This window comes from Corapipo altera, unplaced genomic scaffold (assembly GCF_003945725.1).
Source record: "Corapipo altera isolate COAL_440 unplaced genomic scaffold, ASM394572v1 0, whole genome shotgun sequence".
Taxonomy (NCBI): domain Eukaryota; kingdom Metazoa; phylum Chordata; class Aves; order Passeriformes; family Pipridae; genus Corapipo; species Corapipo altera.
In genome coordinates this window covers 80,889,469-80,906,437 of record NW_020884872.1, presented here as the reverse complement: position 1 = coordinate 80,906,437, position 16,969 = coordinate 80,889,469, and the positions used below count along the sequence as shown (strand labels likewise).

Here is a 16,969-nt window from a genome sequence, read left to right as displayed (position 1 = left end):
CATATCCAACCTAAACCTGCCTTGACACAACTTCAGACCATTCCGTCAGGTTCTGTTACTTGTCAGAGAAGAGATCAGTATTCCTGGGATACTCCTGAAATGGCACACAGCCATGAAAGACGTGTAAATCAAAAATAAAGATATTTTAGTAATCTTTTAGAAAGGTTACGAGGGAAAATTGTCTGTTATTTGCCAGACTGAGTAAGCAAGTTTTATCAGAAGTCCCTTTGTCACTTGCTCTACATGACCTTGCCTTGGTAGGGTGGTTGGACTAGATCATCTCCAGACGTCCCTTCCAACCAATTCTGTAATCCTGTGACTTTCTTGAAACTCTGCATATAATTTTATTTTAGTCTCTCATTTAAAAAAGGTATTTTTCATATTTCATAACTTGAAACAGCATTTCTGCTGACATGAAATCCATCTGCCTCAGCATTGTATGTAGGAAAGAAATAAAATAGATTATTCCTTAGACCTGATTAAAAATGATTAAAAATGCCGCTCACTTGGCTAATTTCAGTAAACATACTAAGTAAAACAAAGTCGAAGCCTGAAATTCAGTGTACAGAAGTAGACTAGCAGTTCCCGACAATGCTCCGTGCAATTTCAGAACAATAAGTACAAAGTGAATAGTACCATCCAGGTAGAAAAACTCACTAAATCTAAAAACTCGAAATTATTCCTATAAAAAGCTGAAGTAGTTGTGATTCCTAAAAGCATTTTGTTGTTGAATAAGACAGACTGAAGGCCACAAGAATGTAAAGAGAAATGTCATCAGGTCGAGGTCGTTTGCAAAATAACCTGAAAATCATTTGAAGCCCTTTTACAAAAGCATAGTTAGTCATTCAGGAAGGAAAAAATAATGTTCAGCCTTTTCAATATCTAGTAATAACAGTGTTTTAAGAGGAAGGAGAGGGAAAAGAAAGGAAGAGGAGAAAAAACTCAAACCACCTTGCCTACCGATTTCTTAAATTATGTTGAAGTACATGTTCTTTACCCCGGGTGCTATTTCCAGCTCCAGCTTCCTTCAGATCGATGGGCGGCTACTGGAGGGACGCGGGGCCCTGCAAAAGACACCGGGAGTGGTGCCGGACGTGACACCGGGATACCCTGGGCTCCCCCCTCCACTCCCGGCCGGAGCCGGTGCCCGCCCTGTCCCTGCCCTGTCCCGGTCGCCTTCCCGCCTCGCTCGCCGCCCTCCGCGTTACCGCAGCGACGGCAGCGGGGAGCGGCGGGACGGGCGGCAGCTGCGGCGGGACGGGACGGGACGGGACGGGACTGGGCAGGTCGGGGCGGGTGTCCGGGCTGCGGGGCTCGTACCGAGGCCATAGAGACAGCGGGTGCGGAAGGAGCGGAGGGGGAGCGCGGCAGGTAACGGGAGGGGAGGGGGAGGGCGCGGGGGATGCCGTCGGTGTCCCGGTCTCCTCCGGTGTCCGAGGACCCGGCGGGTGCTGTCGGTGCCCCGGTCTCCTCAGGTGCCCGGCACAGCCATGACTGCTCCTGTGCCTGTGTCACCTCAGGTGTCGGTCTCCTATGGTGTCACGGGTGCTGATTCTTTGGCAGTGTCCCCTCAGGTGCTGGTCCTTGTGGAGCCGGTGCTCCTGTGCCTGTGTCACCTCAGGTGCCTGGTCCTTGTGGAGCCAAGGCTGCAGTGCCCTGTGACAGTGTTCACACCCATGCTCTTGAGAGCCCCCACTGCTCGCTCCCACCAGGAATTAGCGATGTTTCATGCTACCCCATCACCTATAGTGTGGCTGGTTCCTGTTTTTGGATGCAGGCAGGCTTGCCCTCACATCCTCATGTCCTGCTGGACCCACAGAACTGGACTGGTCCCAGTAACAGCCTTGTTCTGATCTGTCTACGGAGATACTTGACGACTATTTGTTTCAGACCTCATCTGCCAAGCAAGGGAGTGAATAATCAGTAGGAGTCCAAAACTGTGTTTGAGAGCAATTATATCCTGGATGTAGGTTAATTTTGGTGCTCAAAGGAATGGAAATGTTTGATGCATGCAGCCATGGATCTATGGCAAATTTAGGTTTATGTGTTTCAGAGTGTCCCTCATGGAAATCCAGGGCTACACTCAGGCTAGCACCACCTCTAGTATGTCAGTTGCGAGAGCTGCTGTCACAGTGCTGAGCTTATTCCAGAAGTAACTATAGTTGCATTCCCCTGTCCTTGTTGTTTCCAATGGGAAAACTACAGAGATTTAAAGGAAAGCGTAGTACTATCCAGTATGCACTACTTGGCTGTGTAAATGTATGCATTTAAGAATCCGAATTACTTGATTTTTGGTGTTTTAACAGGTTAAAACGACAATCAGTATTATGGAGGAGGCCTTAGAATTGTTCCAGGAACAAGCTGTCATTAAGTAAGTAATGACTTAGTGTCTTGGGACTTGAGAATATGATGGAATTGAATTATGCAGGTTTATTAAAAATGCGAAACAAAATATTAATGATTTTAGAAGCAAAATTGATGCTCAATTTCTTTTTATTTCCATGCACACTGGAGAGGTTACTGATAATTAAGACAATGTATCTTACTACTTTAGCTAATACTCTACTCACTGTTTCTGTTAGTTACTTAAATTTTTTAAATATCCATGCCTGAACAAAACGGAGGGAAATGAAAGCTATGTAGGGTTTTATTAAGATGTTAAGAAATGTTATTTCAAACTGTTTTAAATAACAGTTGAAGTTGCTATGCTAAAGCAGTATTAACTTACATGTCACAGCTCTTAAAACATTAAAAATCTTAAAACCAAGACTATTCATTGCTAAAGCCCTAGTCTTACTTTCCACAGATAATAACCACAATTGTTCTCCCCCAGTATGAAGTGCACTTTCCGTCACAATACATCTATTTTTTTTTTACATAATCCAAGATTAGTTCTTTTAATGTTAGTCTAAAAAATACGTTAGTACAGCATAAAGTCTTCCTGAAGAAGTGAAAACACGAGTCAGATTGAATATAGGACCTCATCCCATCCAGCCTCTTCAAGGAAAACAGAAATATAGGAAGTATTTCCTCATATAATAAGTTAAACAGAATATTTATCTATCATAATTTGAAAATAAACTTGTTCCCTATTTTTCAAATTAACCAGTTTATTCTGTCATTAGTACCAAGAAACAGTCCAAGGTAATACAATATATATTAAGTGTAAAAGTATTTCTTAAAATAATAGAAACAGGCATAATCTCTCACACCATATTCTTGCCCAAGAAAGATTTCAATAGGATTTGAAAGTGGTCTTGTTGTACTAAAGAATAGTGGATGCACTTTTCATGATGGATAAAAATTGCTGTAGTAAAATACTATATTCTGAGCAACGTGGCCCTTTTCTTTTGCTTTGAGTGTGGGGTTTTTTTTTTTGTTAGTCATATGATTGGTAAATGTAGTCACATAAAAACTTGAATTAAAAAAAACAAGAGATTGATATTCTTTGGATACTGTTTTACAAATCAGAAACCTATTTCAAGAGGTCAGATTCTACCTTGCCTGTGTTTTAATCAACATATATGAAATTTTAGGCTATTGCAGATGACTCTAGAGTGATTTGTCCCATCATAAACCAGAATTCTTGGTAGTTATTTATTTCCATTAACTATACAAAGAATCTGGAAGAGTAGTTTAGGCTACACATTCAGTGAAAGGAGACATTCATTTCAGTCTATGCTGACAGTATTCCAGAGATAATGCAGAAGCTTTAAAATTTGGGAAGATGACTGAGTAACGGTGGTGGAAATCATGACAATTATATTGCATCTGCAAAGACTCATAAATAACAAATAATCCATCCACAGATCTGTATGATGCTGTACAGTTGAAAATTGTTAAATAAATTAGTTGTAGTTCTTATAATAGAACTTTGGGATAGAAGATTCTAATGGACTATTTACAACTGATTCACATATTTCTTATTTTTAAAGCAAGTTTTGCGATAATAAAATGAATTAATATTGGTTCAAGAATCTGAGTTAAATACCAAAAACTAATGAATGTTCTGTGTAAGATGGAAATATTTGTTAACTACATAGGTTTTGCTTGTGTTTGGATAAATATGGCCATACTTATTTTCCCATTTATGAGCAAACCTGAGTAATAAGGAAAGAAGGTATGAAGTACACACAGACAGTCAAGACATTTCTTAAAATGGCAGTTTCTAAATTACAGTTTTATTCTAAAGTGTATGGACAATAATATTCTTTCTGTGTCTACTAGGAAACAGTGAGAAAAATACAGACCTCTGCAGAATTCCAAAAGACAAATAAATAGGGTTAGAAAAGTTTAATAAGTGCAAAAATCATTTGTGATAAAGGCCTGGAGTGAGTAAAACTTTTAATCTGGATTTTGGTTTGCCTAAAGTTGGAAACATTTAGTTTTACATGAAGATAAATAGATACTAATGACAGCAGAATATGAATCATGTCTATTTTCAGCTATATGGAAACAGAATAAAAGAAGATTAAGAGCTTGCCTACATCACTTTAAAATGAGCTACCTTTAAGTGGTTTGAACTGTTTCAAAGCAAATGAACTCCCCCAAAAAAGCTGCCTTTTGCTTAAGTACAAGTCATTACTTCCTGTATGATGAATCCCATTTGGTGTATGCATTCTACAAAGTGGGAATGCTGTATCCATATAGCTAAAAAAACCCATGCATACTTCTTTGCTTTATAAGCAAATTCATTGTCTGTGTGGTTTTTTACCTGATGGGATATTAAACAAAAGAAACCACTGCATTCCACACCAGTGATAAAATAAATTCTCATGATTTTGATACCACATGATTGGCCATATTATGAAGGGGTTAGTTAGCATTCTTTCCAAAACACTTAGTGGACTAAAATAATAGTTACAGTAGCAAGTAGTACCTCTATGCTAGTAGGTGGGGATAACTGCAATACCAGTGACATGGTACAGAGTAGTTTTGATAGTGGAACAGAAGCAGTAATCTGTAGCTTCTTCACGTACAGCTGTCCTTTTGCAGCTGCAAGTGTACTTAGAGGATCCATGTAAGAAATTAGAGACAGTGAAGATAGACAGAGAAGCTGTTTCAGAAGGAATTTTTCTTTCAACATCTCTTTTATATATTGGTGGGTCTAGGTTCAAGAAGCATGCAAGCACCGTTGAGAGAAAATTTTCTAGCAAGGGCTGCAGAATTTACCTTTTGTGGGATGATCTGAAAGAGAGAAGTGAAGTTTAAAAGGGAAAGGTGCCAGTCAGGATCTGAAAGGGTAATCTGGCGATCTAGGCTAGAAGTTGCCTTTGCACTTGCATAATAATATTTAGATGATCCATGTGATGCACAGTAAAGAAAGTACCTGTTTCCGAAGGCTGAAATAAGATGTCTGAGTCATTGCTGGTGGTTCACCGAGGTGTTGCCACATGACATTACATGAGTCTGGAAGGGCACAGGTCCTTACAGCAGTATCAAAGAAGAGGTAATCCTGATGCAGTATGGCTTTGTTTTCTGTTTTCAAAAGCCTGTTTTATATTCCACCCAGAGGGGATCAAAGTTTACTGCATCATTAATGCTACTTTTGAGATGAGTTTGAGGCACGAGGAAGGGGGGTAGTTTTATTTTGAAACATGAACATCACAGTGTACTACTTGCTTGCGCTTCGTTTATTATCATCCTATGTTTCATACTGAATTTCGAAATGGCATTATGGCATTGCTAACAGTTTTAACATTTAACATTAATGCCTTTTGGCATTAAGATTTACATCTCTATTTAAAAAGCCTTTCCAAGCTTAACATTGATGATATTATAGTTTCAAGGATTTGTTGATGTAAAAGAAGTTTTAGAGAATTTGACTTTAAAAAAATCACATAGAGTTTTAATTATGACATTACAAATCTAAAAAATTTGCTCCAATTTCCTGTAATAATTATCAAAACAAGGGATGTGCACAATTTAAGCACCAAATAACAGATCTTTGATAAACACATATCCATACTAAGTAGTTGTTTTTCCAGTTTAGTGCAGTCAAAAGTTGAGCATTTGACTCTAGACCTATATTTGAAGGCATCATTTACCTTTCCCATTTCTTTCTGATGTTGAAAAGTGGTTAATTCCATCAGAATTAAAATAAAGTTTTAGCAATGTAAAGAAAAAATTGTTTTCTCTCTTGAAAAAAATAAATCTCTTCTTTTTATGTTTTTAGACCTTCTCCATGTGAAGCTGAACTTCAGGAATTAGTGCATCAAATTGACATCATGGTAAACAGAAAGCAACTGGAATGGGAAAGAAAGATGAGAGCTTTAGAAGCGAAGATGGATATCCAGGATCAAGAATTAGCAAGTGCCCAAAGCAAACTGGATCAAAAAGGTCAAGAGGTATTTAAGAATATCACATTCTATAAAGGAAGTATTTATTCTGGTACTTACTTATTAGTATGCTTTAAATGCTCTATAAGGAGACCGGTTTGTTCTATTATGTAAAAATGCCAAACACCCATTAAAGGTCACTAATTATCCTTAGTGTTTTGTTTTAAACTGTGTTTCTGTTCTGAAAAGTGATTGTAAAAATGTCATTGAAAATCTCGTATTTCTTCTGTTTCCCTAAAGTCTAAATCAAATATCCTCAGTTTAACTGTAAAAAAGATAATTTTATGGGTTTTTTCTAAATGCCAACACTTCTCATATCATCAGAAATTTTAAATGGAAGTGTACAATTCAAAAAGGTTCACAAAATTATGTCTCTGTAGCTCCTGTTTGTATCTGATTTTCGTCATTTTACGTTATACTGTTTGTGTATGATAATTTTATTCATCGTGAAGATTTGAATTGTATTACTACTTCGACTTTCTTACAAAACTGAAAGCCCCAGTGTGCCTGGTGTTGTCTGTACTTCACAGTCTTGTCTGCTGAGTTTTCATTCAGAAGCATCAAGAAATCCTTGCATAGTATTCAGTTCTAGTTCAAGACAGCTCAATTTAGGTGTCTACACAAGGGCATTGCTGTGTGAGCTAGGTGTCTAAACTGCCAATGGCAGTTCTGAAAATGGAGAACCTCTCCCTAATGAGCAATTAGGAACTTGCCCTTAGTCATCTCGGTCAGAGGAGCCAAAAGAATAATTCAGGTAGCCAATCCTCAAAGCCTCAATTTATTTGCCTGTACAGAGATGTTATCTGAAATACTTTAGCATATTCTACCTAGCTTCCAGCTGTCCTTCCAGAAAAGCATAAGTGTCATGTATGCACTTGGTCATATTTCTCAGATCTCTGTGAAACTCAGTAATAATTCAAGTTTTCTCAAATGGCACTGTGCTTAGGGAGCTGAAATGAGTCTACAGGGTCTTCCAATAATTTGTACATAAGTAGTGGACAGTCTTTCATATGATTTATTAGAGCCATTCAAGGAAATTTTTCACAATGGGGCACAGCAGTTCATTCACATAACTGGGTCAGAAAAACTTTCAGAAATTATCTTTTATGACAGCCTTGTACAATATTTTCATTAAATCATAACATAAGTATACACTGAGATTTTTTACTATAAAATCTCCAATCTGGGTTTGTGGTATCCAGTTTTATTATTAAGTTACTGCATTAAAATATATTTTTAATATCTCTCCCTTAAGCAATGGTCTTCTTCCAAAGTGTAAAATTACTTTTCCAAAAATGACCTACTTTGAAACACTTAAGAAAAGATACATTTGAGTGCTTATTCTAACTGTAGGTGGGACTACTTCAAGAAAAATTGGAAGACTTACAGAAAACTAAATATGAAATGGCTCAGAGCTATGAAATTCAGCTTCAAGCACTGAAATCTCAAGTAAGAAAAATGTCAATTTCATTATTTTGTGATTGTATTATGAAAAGCTTATATATGCCAAATGATATAGAGGTAGTGTTATGGATTTGGGAAAGATGAATCGTGTCATACAAATGATGATGACTACAACTTCCTCCCAGGCTCCATTATAATTTCTGTACTGTCATGTTCAAACTGCTTGGATGGATTTTGATGTGATTGTAACATCTGTTATGAAGACAGATATGTGATTTCCTGACTTTGGACTAACAAAAACTGAAAATTAATAAAACAGATAGTTAGATTTATGCTATTAAGACTCTGATGCACATTAGGAATTTTAAGATTTAAACTGTTCTTATGTCTTTGCTATACATTTTTCTGCTTTTAAGGGACTATTAAAGTGATTTGGTAGTTTTCCATAAGGTATAGCTTTCCACAGTATCAAAACAGGAGTAAGCTAGATTAATGATACTGGGAATTTGTTTGAGCTTTATTTATTTCAGAGTGTACTCACAGCCCAGAAAGCCAACTGTATCCTGGGCTGCATAAAAAGAAATGTGGTCAACAGGTCGAGGGAGGTGGTTCTTCCCTTCCACTCGGCTCTGGTGAGACCCCACCTGGAGTGGTGCATCCAGCTCTGGGGCACTCAGTACAAGAAAGACATGGACCTGGTCAGAGCGAGTCAAGTGGAGGCAACAAAGATGAGCAGAGGTCTGGAGCACCTCTCCTGTGAAGACAGGCTTTGAGAGCTGGAGAAGAAAAGGCTCCAGGGAAAGCTTAGTGTAACCTTTCAGTAGTTAAAGGGGGTTTATTAGAAAGATGGGGACAGACTTCCTATCAGGGCCTGTTTTAAACTGAAACCTGAGGAACAGTTTGGGTTTTTTTCAGTGAGGGTGGTGAAACACTGGAACAGATAGCCCAGAGAAGTTGTGGATGCCCCATTCCAAGGCCAGGTTGGGTGGGGCTTTGACCAACCTGGTCCAGTGAAAGATCTCCCTGTTCATGGCAAAGGGTTGGACTAGATGATCTTTTAAAGGTCCTTTTCAACCCAAGCCATTCTATGGTTTTATGATTCTGTTTGGCTGTGTTTGCTCTGCCACCTGCATTTTTGTTTCTTCACTATTTTCTACTTCAATCATAAATCAAAAATTTTTACGAAACTTCAGTTGTTTCTGTTTCTCACATTTGAAGAAGTTAACATACACAATTCTGTATTGTTTTTCTGGCCATTTTTCTGTTCCCTTCACTGGATTCTCCTGTGAGATACTTGGTGTTATAATTTCCAGTCATCACACTTACTATATAATCATCTTAGATTGCATAAATTGGCTATCATTATTTTCATTTAGAAGTGATAACACCACCTGAATACATAAAACAAATAAATGCATTACTTATTTTTAATGTTATGTTGTCTTTAATTTATATTTTGGTTTATATATGAAAATTGATTTGGCAAACAGTTCTGTAAGTAAGCAGTGAATCCTTTGGTTGTTTTGTAATTAACACTTTCAGTCATTTGGGAAAGTAGGTAGAGATAAAAGCTGTTTTATCATTTACACAAATTACATAAAAAGAAACATCTTAGCATGATTATGGAGAAGATAAACATCACACAGTGAAAACCAGTGTGACTTTTTATGTATGAGATGTAAGCTACCTTTAGCAATGCAGAACTATCTCCCAAAATATAGCATATCTCTCTCTTGTCCTATCCTTTTTCACATTTGCTGCAATATTTTTCACTTCTTAATGATTTTTTTAATCATATGCTAAAAGTGATTGGGTTTATGTTACATGTTCTTGCTAAGATCTTCAATGAAATTGGACCTTCTGAAATTAAAACTCCAGGCCATTTTTGATACAGATTTTTATTTTGAAGCTGTTAGTTACCCTACAGGTTTCCACAGGCAAATACAAAATTTTCTCCTTTTTAAAAGAAAAAAAGTATATGATATTTCCTACCTTCAAGCTTTTTTCTTTAAACCTGGTTATATTTTTTGCCCAGTTCCTCCTCTTTAGTTACCACTTAGACCATCTAACCTTTCTTTGAGTTTCTTGGTTGCTTCTTCTTTTATCTTTATTCAGAAGTTTAGATTTATAGCTCTTAAGAATATTTTCCCAGTCCATGTCTCCAAACATTTCCTCTTCTCTCAGTCATCCTGTTTATTTTGACAAAGGTTTCAGCACTGATGCTCTTTCCATTTTATTTTCTGATCCCCATTCTTATCCTTTCACCAAACCATATTTCTTCATGAAATGCCCATCTTGTACACACTAACTGAAGAAGTAAACTGTTGAACGCCTATGTTAGGAGGTCTGCCTGGATTCTCTGTGATAAACAGAAGTCTGCCTGTCAGAACAATTCCAAGCACCTGTGCTAGACAAGACTATCCCACTCTGTGTCTCTAGCTTTTACCAGTCTCTTTATTAAGTTTCTTTCTTGAATTACAGTGCCGCAGGGTCTACAATAAAATTACTTTAATGTCCCCAGTTCTCAGCTACACAAACTCATATCTAAAATATAGAGCTTCCTTGACAATATTAATCTTTGCCTTATCTCCTTTGACTCCCTTCTTTTGGTTCTTATCATCACTTGGAAGTTATACCACCTTCTAAACTGTATAATATTAAGAGCTACACTTTAGTTTTGCACAAATGGTATATTATTATATACCAATAGCATTGTAGCTTTCTCTGCAGATGTATTCTTAAAATTGCTCCCAAGATTTGTTCCTCCCTAATCTCACTAGAAATAGAAAGGATCACTTTTTCTAGCTATCAGAATGCTAGACTATTTCAAACAAATTTCTCTTCTGTTCTCTCTGCTTTTTTTTACTTGGTACTGCTAAAAGCAGCTGTTTAATGAGCAGTAGTCCCACTGAATTGATTATGTGCCTGTTGAATGCAGTAATACCTATATTTTTCTTGTATTAGGGAAATAATTCCTGGTATGTAACCTGAAACTCCTAGGCCACACTGCTGGACTCATTCAAATGTACAACATTTTGTCATAATTAAATAGCAAAAACTTTAGAGGTTCATCTTCATTACTTGTTCCTTCTTTTTTTTTTTTTTAATTAATGTCTCATAGCTATTCTCATTTTGAGAATGACAGAAATCTCTCAGCAAAAGAACAAGAATCTATTCTTGCTCTGAGCACTTGGCAACTAATTGCCTTGCTTAGACATTTAAAAGCTAGATGGCTACATCTGAACTACCTCAGGCTCCCTTTAGAATCAATGGAGAGAAATGGACACCCCTAGAATACAACTCATGTCAGTGTATGACAAGAATTTAAGATAGCTGAAATGACTAAGCATTTGAAGGCAGCTTTTTCTAATGCAGAGTAGCTCAGGCTTGTACGTCTAACTTTCAGAAATCTGAATTTAGAATAATTCTACCCCAGAATTCACTGAAGTGCCTCATCTTTTGGTCTTCTGTTTGTTTTTTTTTTTCTTTAATATGTAAACCATGCAAAGAGAACAACTTGGATGTTTTAAAGTGAATATCTAGCATTAAATGGAAGGATTCTTGGCTTTTAGTCTAGTTTCTAGTTATGATAACATCCATAATCTAATCTGTCTGTAATATACGACTATATGTCATATACATATACTACTATATGTCATTATGTTATTAAATGCTCAGACTGAATTTTCTGATTTTGGCCATTCTGTTACATTTTAGACTGATTTACTGAACTGCTGGATCCTGTATTTCCTAACCTTTTTAGCACGAACATTCTAATACCTGTCTTATCTGAGTTTGCTCTTCCCAGGCAGTTCACATATGCCATAATATATTCAAGAGCAAAACTGTTATTCGCAAAAGGGTATCTTTCTTCCAAGGGCAATGAGTTCCATGTTGTTTGAGCCTGTATACTCTTGACTAATTTCAAATATTTTATCTTAACTGTGTTCTCTGGCAAGGTCAACTTCAAATATAGGCAGATACTCTGCAAGACTTCTGATTCAGTTTTGAAGGCAGTATCTCAGCTCTGTAAATCTGTGTTACAGAATTGCTATTCAGACATTCCAAGTTGGTCAAATCTATCCACAGGCCTCCCCATTTCATGAAACTTTTTAGTCCAGGACAATCTATCTTCTTTTCAGTTTTTCAATTAGTTTTCTCTGTCCCATATTATGATTCCCAAGTTCATCTCAAATGTCTCTAGGAAGCTTCCATACAATTTTTTTTGCTTCAGTTTCTGTATCTTTTCTAGACTTCTTTGGCCATCTCTGTCATCTGCACAAACCTCAGTTGTTCAGTCCGTGTTGATTCAACAGGATTCCATTCCATTTCCAGTTACTTCCTTGGAAGTAATTTCTTTTCCAAACAGTAGTTCACTTTGAGCAGTTAATAAAAATATGAGATTTTATGGATTTTGTTTGGTTATACAAAGAACTTTATGTTAGAGTCAGAATTTTTAAAGTCATATATACCTGAATTTAAAGGAACTTACCAACAAGAGACACGATCAGTAGTTATAGTTATAAGGTTCTTTTCTACTCAACATTCTTCACAAAGTTCTTTTGCTCAGCTTTCCCTAAAACTATATTTTTAGTGTTTCCTTTGTCAATATTCTTGGGTCTGCTTTTTTTCCCCAAAACAAATGTACATATCCCTACCAGATAAGGTCAGTTTTCTGTATCAAACCTGTTAACAGCCATTAGAGAGACCCTTTGGTTGTGCAGTAGAGTGAACTGTTGATCAGACCAGCTGTTTTCTGAAGGGGCTGGTACTTCCCTTGGTGCGTTCCCTTCTCTGCCTCTACCTCCTTTCCTCTGAGTCCTAAGCTGGGTTTTCATGGTAAGATCAGTAGGCAGTGTCTTTTGTCTATTTAGTGTCTAATTCTGTGAGACACTCTGTGGTAATCAACGATTCCAGCAGAATGCAATCATCACACATGTAACATTTCCACAGTTTTCACTATAAGAAAGAAACATGCAAGTTTAAAGTACATTAATGATAATCTGTCATTGTTACTAGTGAAGCATCCTTTAAATATGTCAACACAAGATGGCAGTAAACAAGTATAGAACATTCCATATAAACATTAAAAAGGAAGTGACTCTATGGGTAACTGCTATGAGAACTTCAGCAGAGTTAAGTAGCTGTCAAATGAACCCATTTGAAATGTTAACTAACATTTATGTGAGAGCTTAGTCTTGTTCATCTATAATAGATTAACTTTATTAATTGATTTTTTGTTACATTGATTAAACATTTAGAATGCTTAAGCTGCAGCTGGTGTTGCTAGTTTAAAGAAAACTTTGGCCATGTGGTCATCTTTGATAGATTTTTTCATGTTCAACTCTGCTTTTGTTTGTAGTTTTCAAAGTTGACACATAGTTATGAAAAGCTACAGTCACATCAGTTAAAACACAAAAAGGTCAACAGTAGAGAAGAATGTGAGGAAAGCCTAGTGACATCGTCTGACCCTAGAAATTTATACAAGAAATTGGAGGTAAGAATACTTCGTTATTATATTCTAATTTTAATATCCCTTTAGAACTAATCTGTGATTTACAGTTGTAAGCTTTAATTTTCTCATAATTCTACAAAAATTATATCATTTTCTTGCTTTGGCAAGAAAGATGCATAGTTTAATATTAATATGAATTTTTTTTAAGAGTAACTATAAATAAATGTTACTGTTTTCCTGATTAGTATATGTGTATATGTGGATTATATGATCTCATCAGACCTTTTACATATGCAGGGTACTGTCACATAATACCTACCATTAATTCAAGTTTTATAAACCTCAGGACAACCTTGACCATGTTGGGTTACGTGGAAAAAAAAGATTTAGGTTTGGAAAACTGCTTGTTGCACATGTATCTTGACAGCACCCATGTAGCTGAGACAGTCCACAACCTTGACCTCAGTGCCTGGTTTCCCAAGGTGATGCCTGAGGAAGGATTAGGCACTTAAAATACATGCCACAGAATCCAGCATACTGACTGGGGGACTAGATAATAGGTGCTGAGAACAGAATCCAGTCACATTTCCTATCCCTTTGGACACAGAATGGATTGTAGTGGACCTGTTCTTGGATATAGGATGATAGTTATTTCTGATCATAATTCCCAGCCTTATCTTCTCAGAGTTACAGTTTACTTTACAATCTGTGGAGTAATCAAATGTTTATTGGACCAGCAGAAAAGTTAGGCAACACAGAGAACTGGCATGTAGAGAGTGTGCCTGGAAGTGGTGTCTTCTCCCCAAATACTTCTCTGGCTCCATTCACTGGTGCAGAAACTGGTATCCAGCCTCAGTTCTTATAACTGAGCGATATAATCTCTAGCTGTGCTAACTTTTGCTGCTTCTTTTTCGCTTACCCAATAAATTTCCTGGTATTCTGTGCAAAGTGAAGCAACTTCAAAATGAAGAATTCCAGAGCCTGTTAAAAAATAACATGTTTTTTGGGTAGAAAACGAATATGAGAAGATTCTACTTCAGATTCTGTCTGGAAGGATTATGAAACTGTCTTCCACATACGGGAAGAACAGCCTAACCTGTAATCTGATGAAGCATAGGAAGATCACAAAAAAAATTTGTACTTTCTCTGGCCATCCTTTGTAAAGAGCATAATAAAATAGTATATGCTTAGAGTGCTTACCAAACTGGGTCCTGCAGGCAAAGCAAGCAGAGGAATATCAATTGAAAGTGAGAGCTAGTTGCCTAGCTGCTAAGCATTGGGAAGATTTACATGTTTATGATGTAGATTTATGATGCAGATGATGCGGATACTGAGAATTTATGATCAAAAAATTAAGCTGTAGTAGATTTTAAGTACTTTTGTACTTTAACTGTAATTAAGCAAGGTTTTAGGGTCTTTATTTTGGACTTGTCTGTCTTTTATGTTCTTCTATAAGATACAAGATTAACTTCTGCAACCTTCAGGTGACTGTACCTACACAGATATCCTAGACACATCGTAGTTCTCCATGATGTTGCTGTCTCTTCCACATGGAAGTTCTTACCATCAGAAAAGCTACTACAATTTGAACTGCAGCATAACTGCCAACAGCTGCTACTACAAGAATAATAAATGGGCTATACATCTATCATTGTTTAAATATATCACTGCTGTGAAACTGTCTGATCGAGCTAATTTGAGAATAACCTTATTCAAGATTAAAATTTGAAAATAATGTAAGACAATGCTGTAATTTGATTAATTATGCAGTATGAAAAATAAGTGCTTGGAATATATTTAGCAAATTCTAGTATACAGGAAATAATTACTGTATTGAAAATTTACTAAGCTCAGCAGTAAGACCTTGAATCTGATATTCTCATTAAGTAATCTGAAACTCCATTTGTATCATGTTTTATAAAATAGAAAGATATTTATTGTTTTAAATGCCAAGGCAGATATTAGGAAAGCTATGAAATAAGATTTGTATTAATCTATGTTGAAAAGCATTCAATTTTGTTTCCGTAGAAAAAAAATCTTATTTTTTAAATTTGGGGAATATGCCAGTTTAGGTTAATTATAAAATATCATCTGTCTTTTTGGAACAACATTTCCATTGTGAAAAAGGACATTCTCATAATAGTTTATTAGTTTCCACTGTATAAAGGATTACACTATTATTTTGCTAACTTTTCAAACTAAAAGAGCAACAGCTCTAAACTGGAGTTCTCCTGCTTATTTTTTAGTATACTACCTTTAAAGTCTATTTGTGAACATATAAGATCTGGTATGATCTAAAAGCAAATTCAAATACTCTATAAATATGAATGTAAGTGCAAATACAAAACCAGTATTAGATAAATCTGATGTAATAGAATTAAACAGGTTTTTGTTTAAACTAGGTGAACTCAGAACCCAAAGCAGCCATTGCAAAGAGGGCAAGAAGTAAAATTTATTCAAGGTAGCTGCTGACCCATCTGTTACAGAAAAATAAGAAGGCAAAAAGCAAGCACTCAAAACATGTGTCTGAATATTAAGGATTTGATTCCCTGTTGATTACTCTGCTTGATATTGATATAACTTTAAAGTCACAGGAACAACCATCCAATAAAATGAATATATTATGGTAATAGTCTAATATCTACAGCAATTGTTTAAAATATTTTATATGTTTTATAATTTATATAGTTTTGTAATATATTTTATAATTTTTATTCAGGGATTATGTTTATCATCCATTTTTGTCAGATTAATATCCCTTAAGACTGGATTTTTTTCTGGTGAGGATGACTGGATGGCTGGTTTATATAATTGTTATTATTTTCTTCTTTCCAAAATTATGGAAAGATTATGTATTAATTAAAAAATTAACTTTTTTTTTAGAACTATACAAATTGCAAAAATATTTAGATTATGGAAAAGAGATATTTTCCCTATGTTTTCTAGTCTTGTTTTTTTGTCTTTCAGGAATTTAAATTGAGAGAAGGGGGTAAGAATGGGACAATCTGCCAAAATTATCCTGTTTATTTGGATGCTCAACAAAAATTATTGTCCGAGAAATATAATTTATTTCAGGTAAAAGTCCTACCTTCCTGCTCTAGGAAGAAAATGAATGGTTTGCTCAGCTAGAACTTATTTTAGCTTAATTTAAAAAAATTAAGCTCAGAGTGAATCTGATAATGCATGTCTATATTGGTAGTGAATATATAGCATTAGGTAAGGCAGGGCCATACTGGAAGATCTAATGATACATACAGTTATTTTACTTTAATTTTACTTTAATTTTCTCATGTAAATGAGAAGATGAATAAGTATCATGATGAAAATAACATTTCTAAAAAAAAACCAAAACAAAACAACAAAAAACCTGCAAAATCCAGTGAATATTCCTTTTTTACTTTTAAAGTATATTGTGGAGATACTTTTATCTTCTGTGCAATTTACTGATATGCAATTGATTATGACAAGTTATTTAAAAAGTTTCTTACCAAGTAGTACATGCCATGACTATGCTGACTCAAATATAAAGTTCCTTCCAATCTGTTAGCCTTTGTTTTTTCAGAAGATCATAAATATATACTAATACTGTTTATGCAGAAAAACGAATTTTCATATGCTACTCCAGAATCACTCTTGGAGTTGTTTGCTGGATCACTTAACCCTTTTTTTAACATATTTTTCATCTTTCTAGTTATGATTCAGTCCTTGGTTGACTTTGTGATTCTTTTTTACTCGCCAATTTGCTCATTACTTTTTCGATATATAGCCTATT

The 16,969-nt window shown here is 35.8% G+C and overlaps 1 protein-coding gene across 6 annotated transcripts in view; it reads left to right on the top strand.

The window, feature by feature from the left end:
• Positions 1-982: 982 nt before the first annotated feature.
• DEUP1 (deuterosome assembly protein 1) overlaps positions 983-16,969 on the top strand; it is a 42,065-nt gene continuing 26,078 nt past the window's right edge. For 2 of the 6 annotated variants that reach the window (XR_003528245.1, XM_027646341.1), the window contains exons 1-6: positions 983-1,085; positions 2,307-2,371; positions 6,176-6,347; positions 7,692-7,787; positions 13,105-13,239; positions 16,165-16,272. Coding sequence is in view for 5 of the 6 variants with exons in the window: in XM_027646341.1 (XP_027502142.1) it covers positions 987-1,085; positions 2,307-2,371; positions 6,176-6,347; positions 7,692-7,787; positions 13,105-13,239; positions 16,165-16,272 (675 nt within the window). In the remaining variant the exon portion in view is untranslated. Of the gene's footprint in view, positions 1,086-1,294; positions 1,372-1,392; positions 1,521-2,306; positions 2,372-6,175; positions 6,348-7,691; positions 7,788-13,104; positions 13,240-16,164; positions 16,273-16,969 lie in introns of those variants that run through there. The other 4 variants (XM_027646500.1, XM_027646589.1, XM_027646423.1 and 1 more) reach the window with 4 other exon arrangements.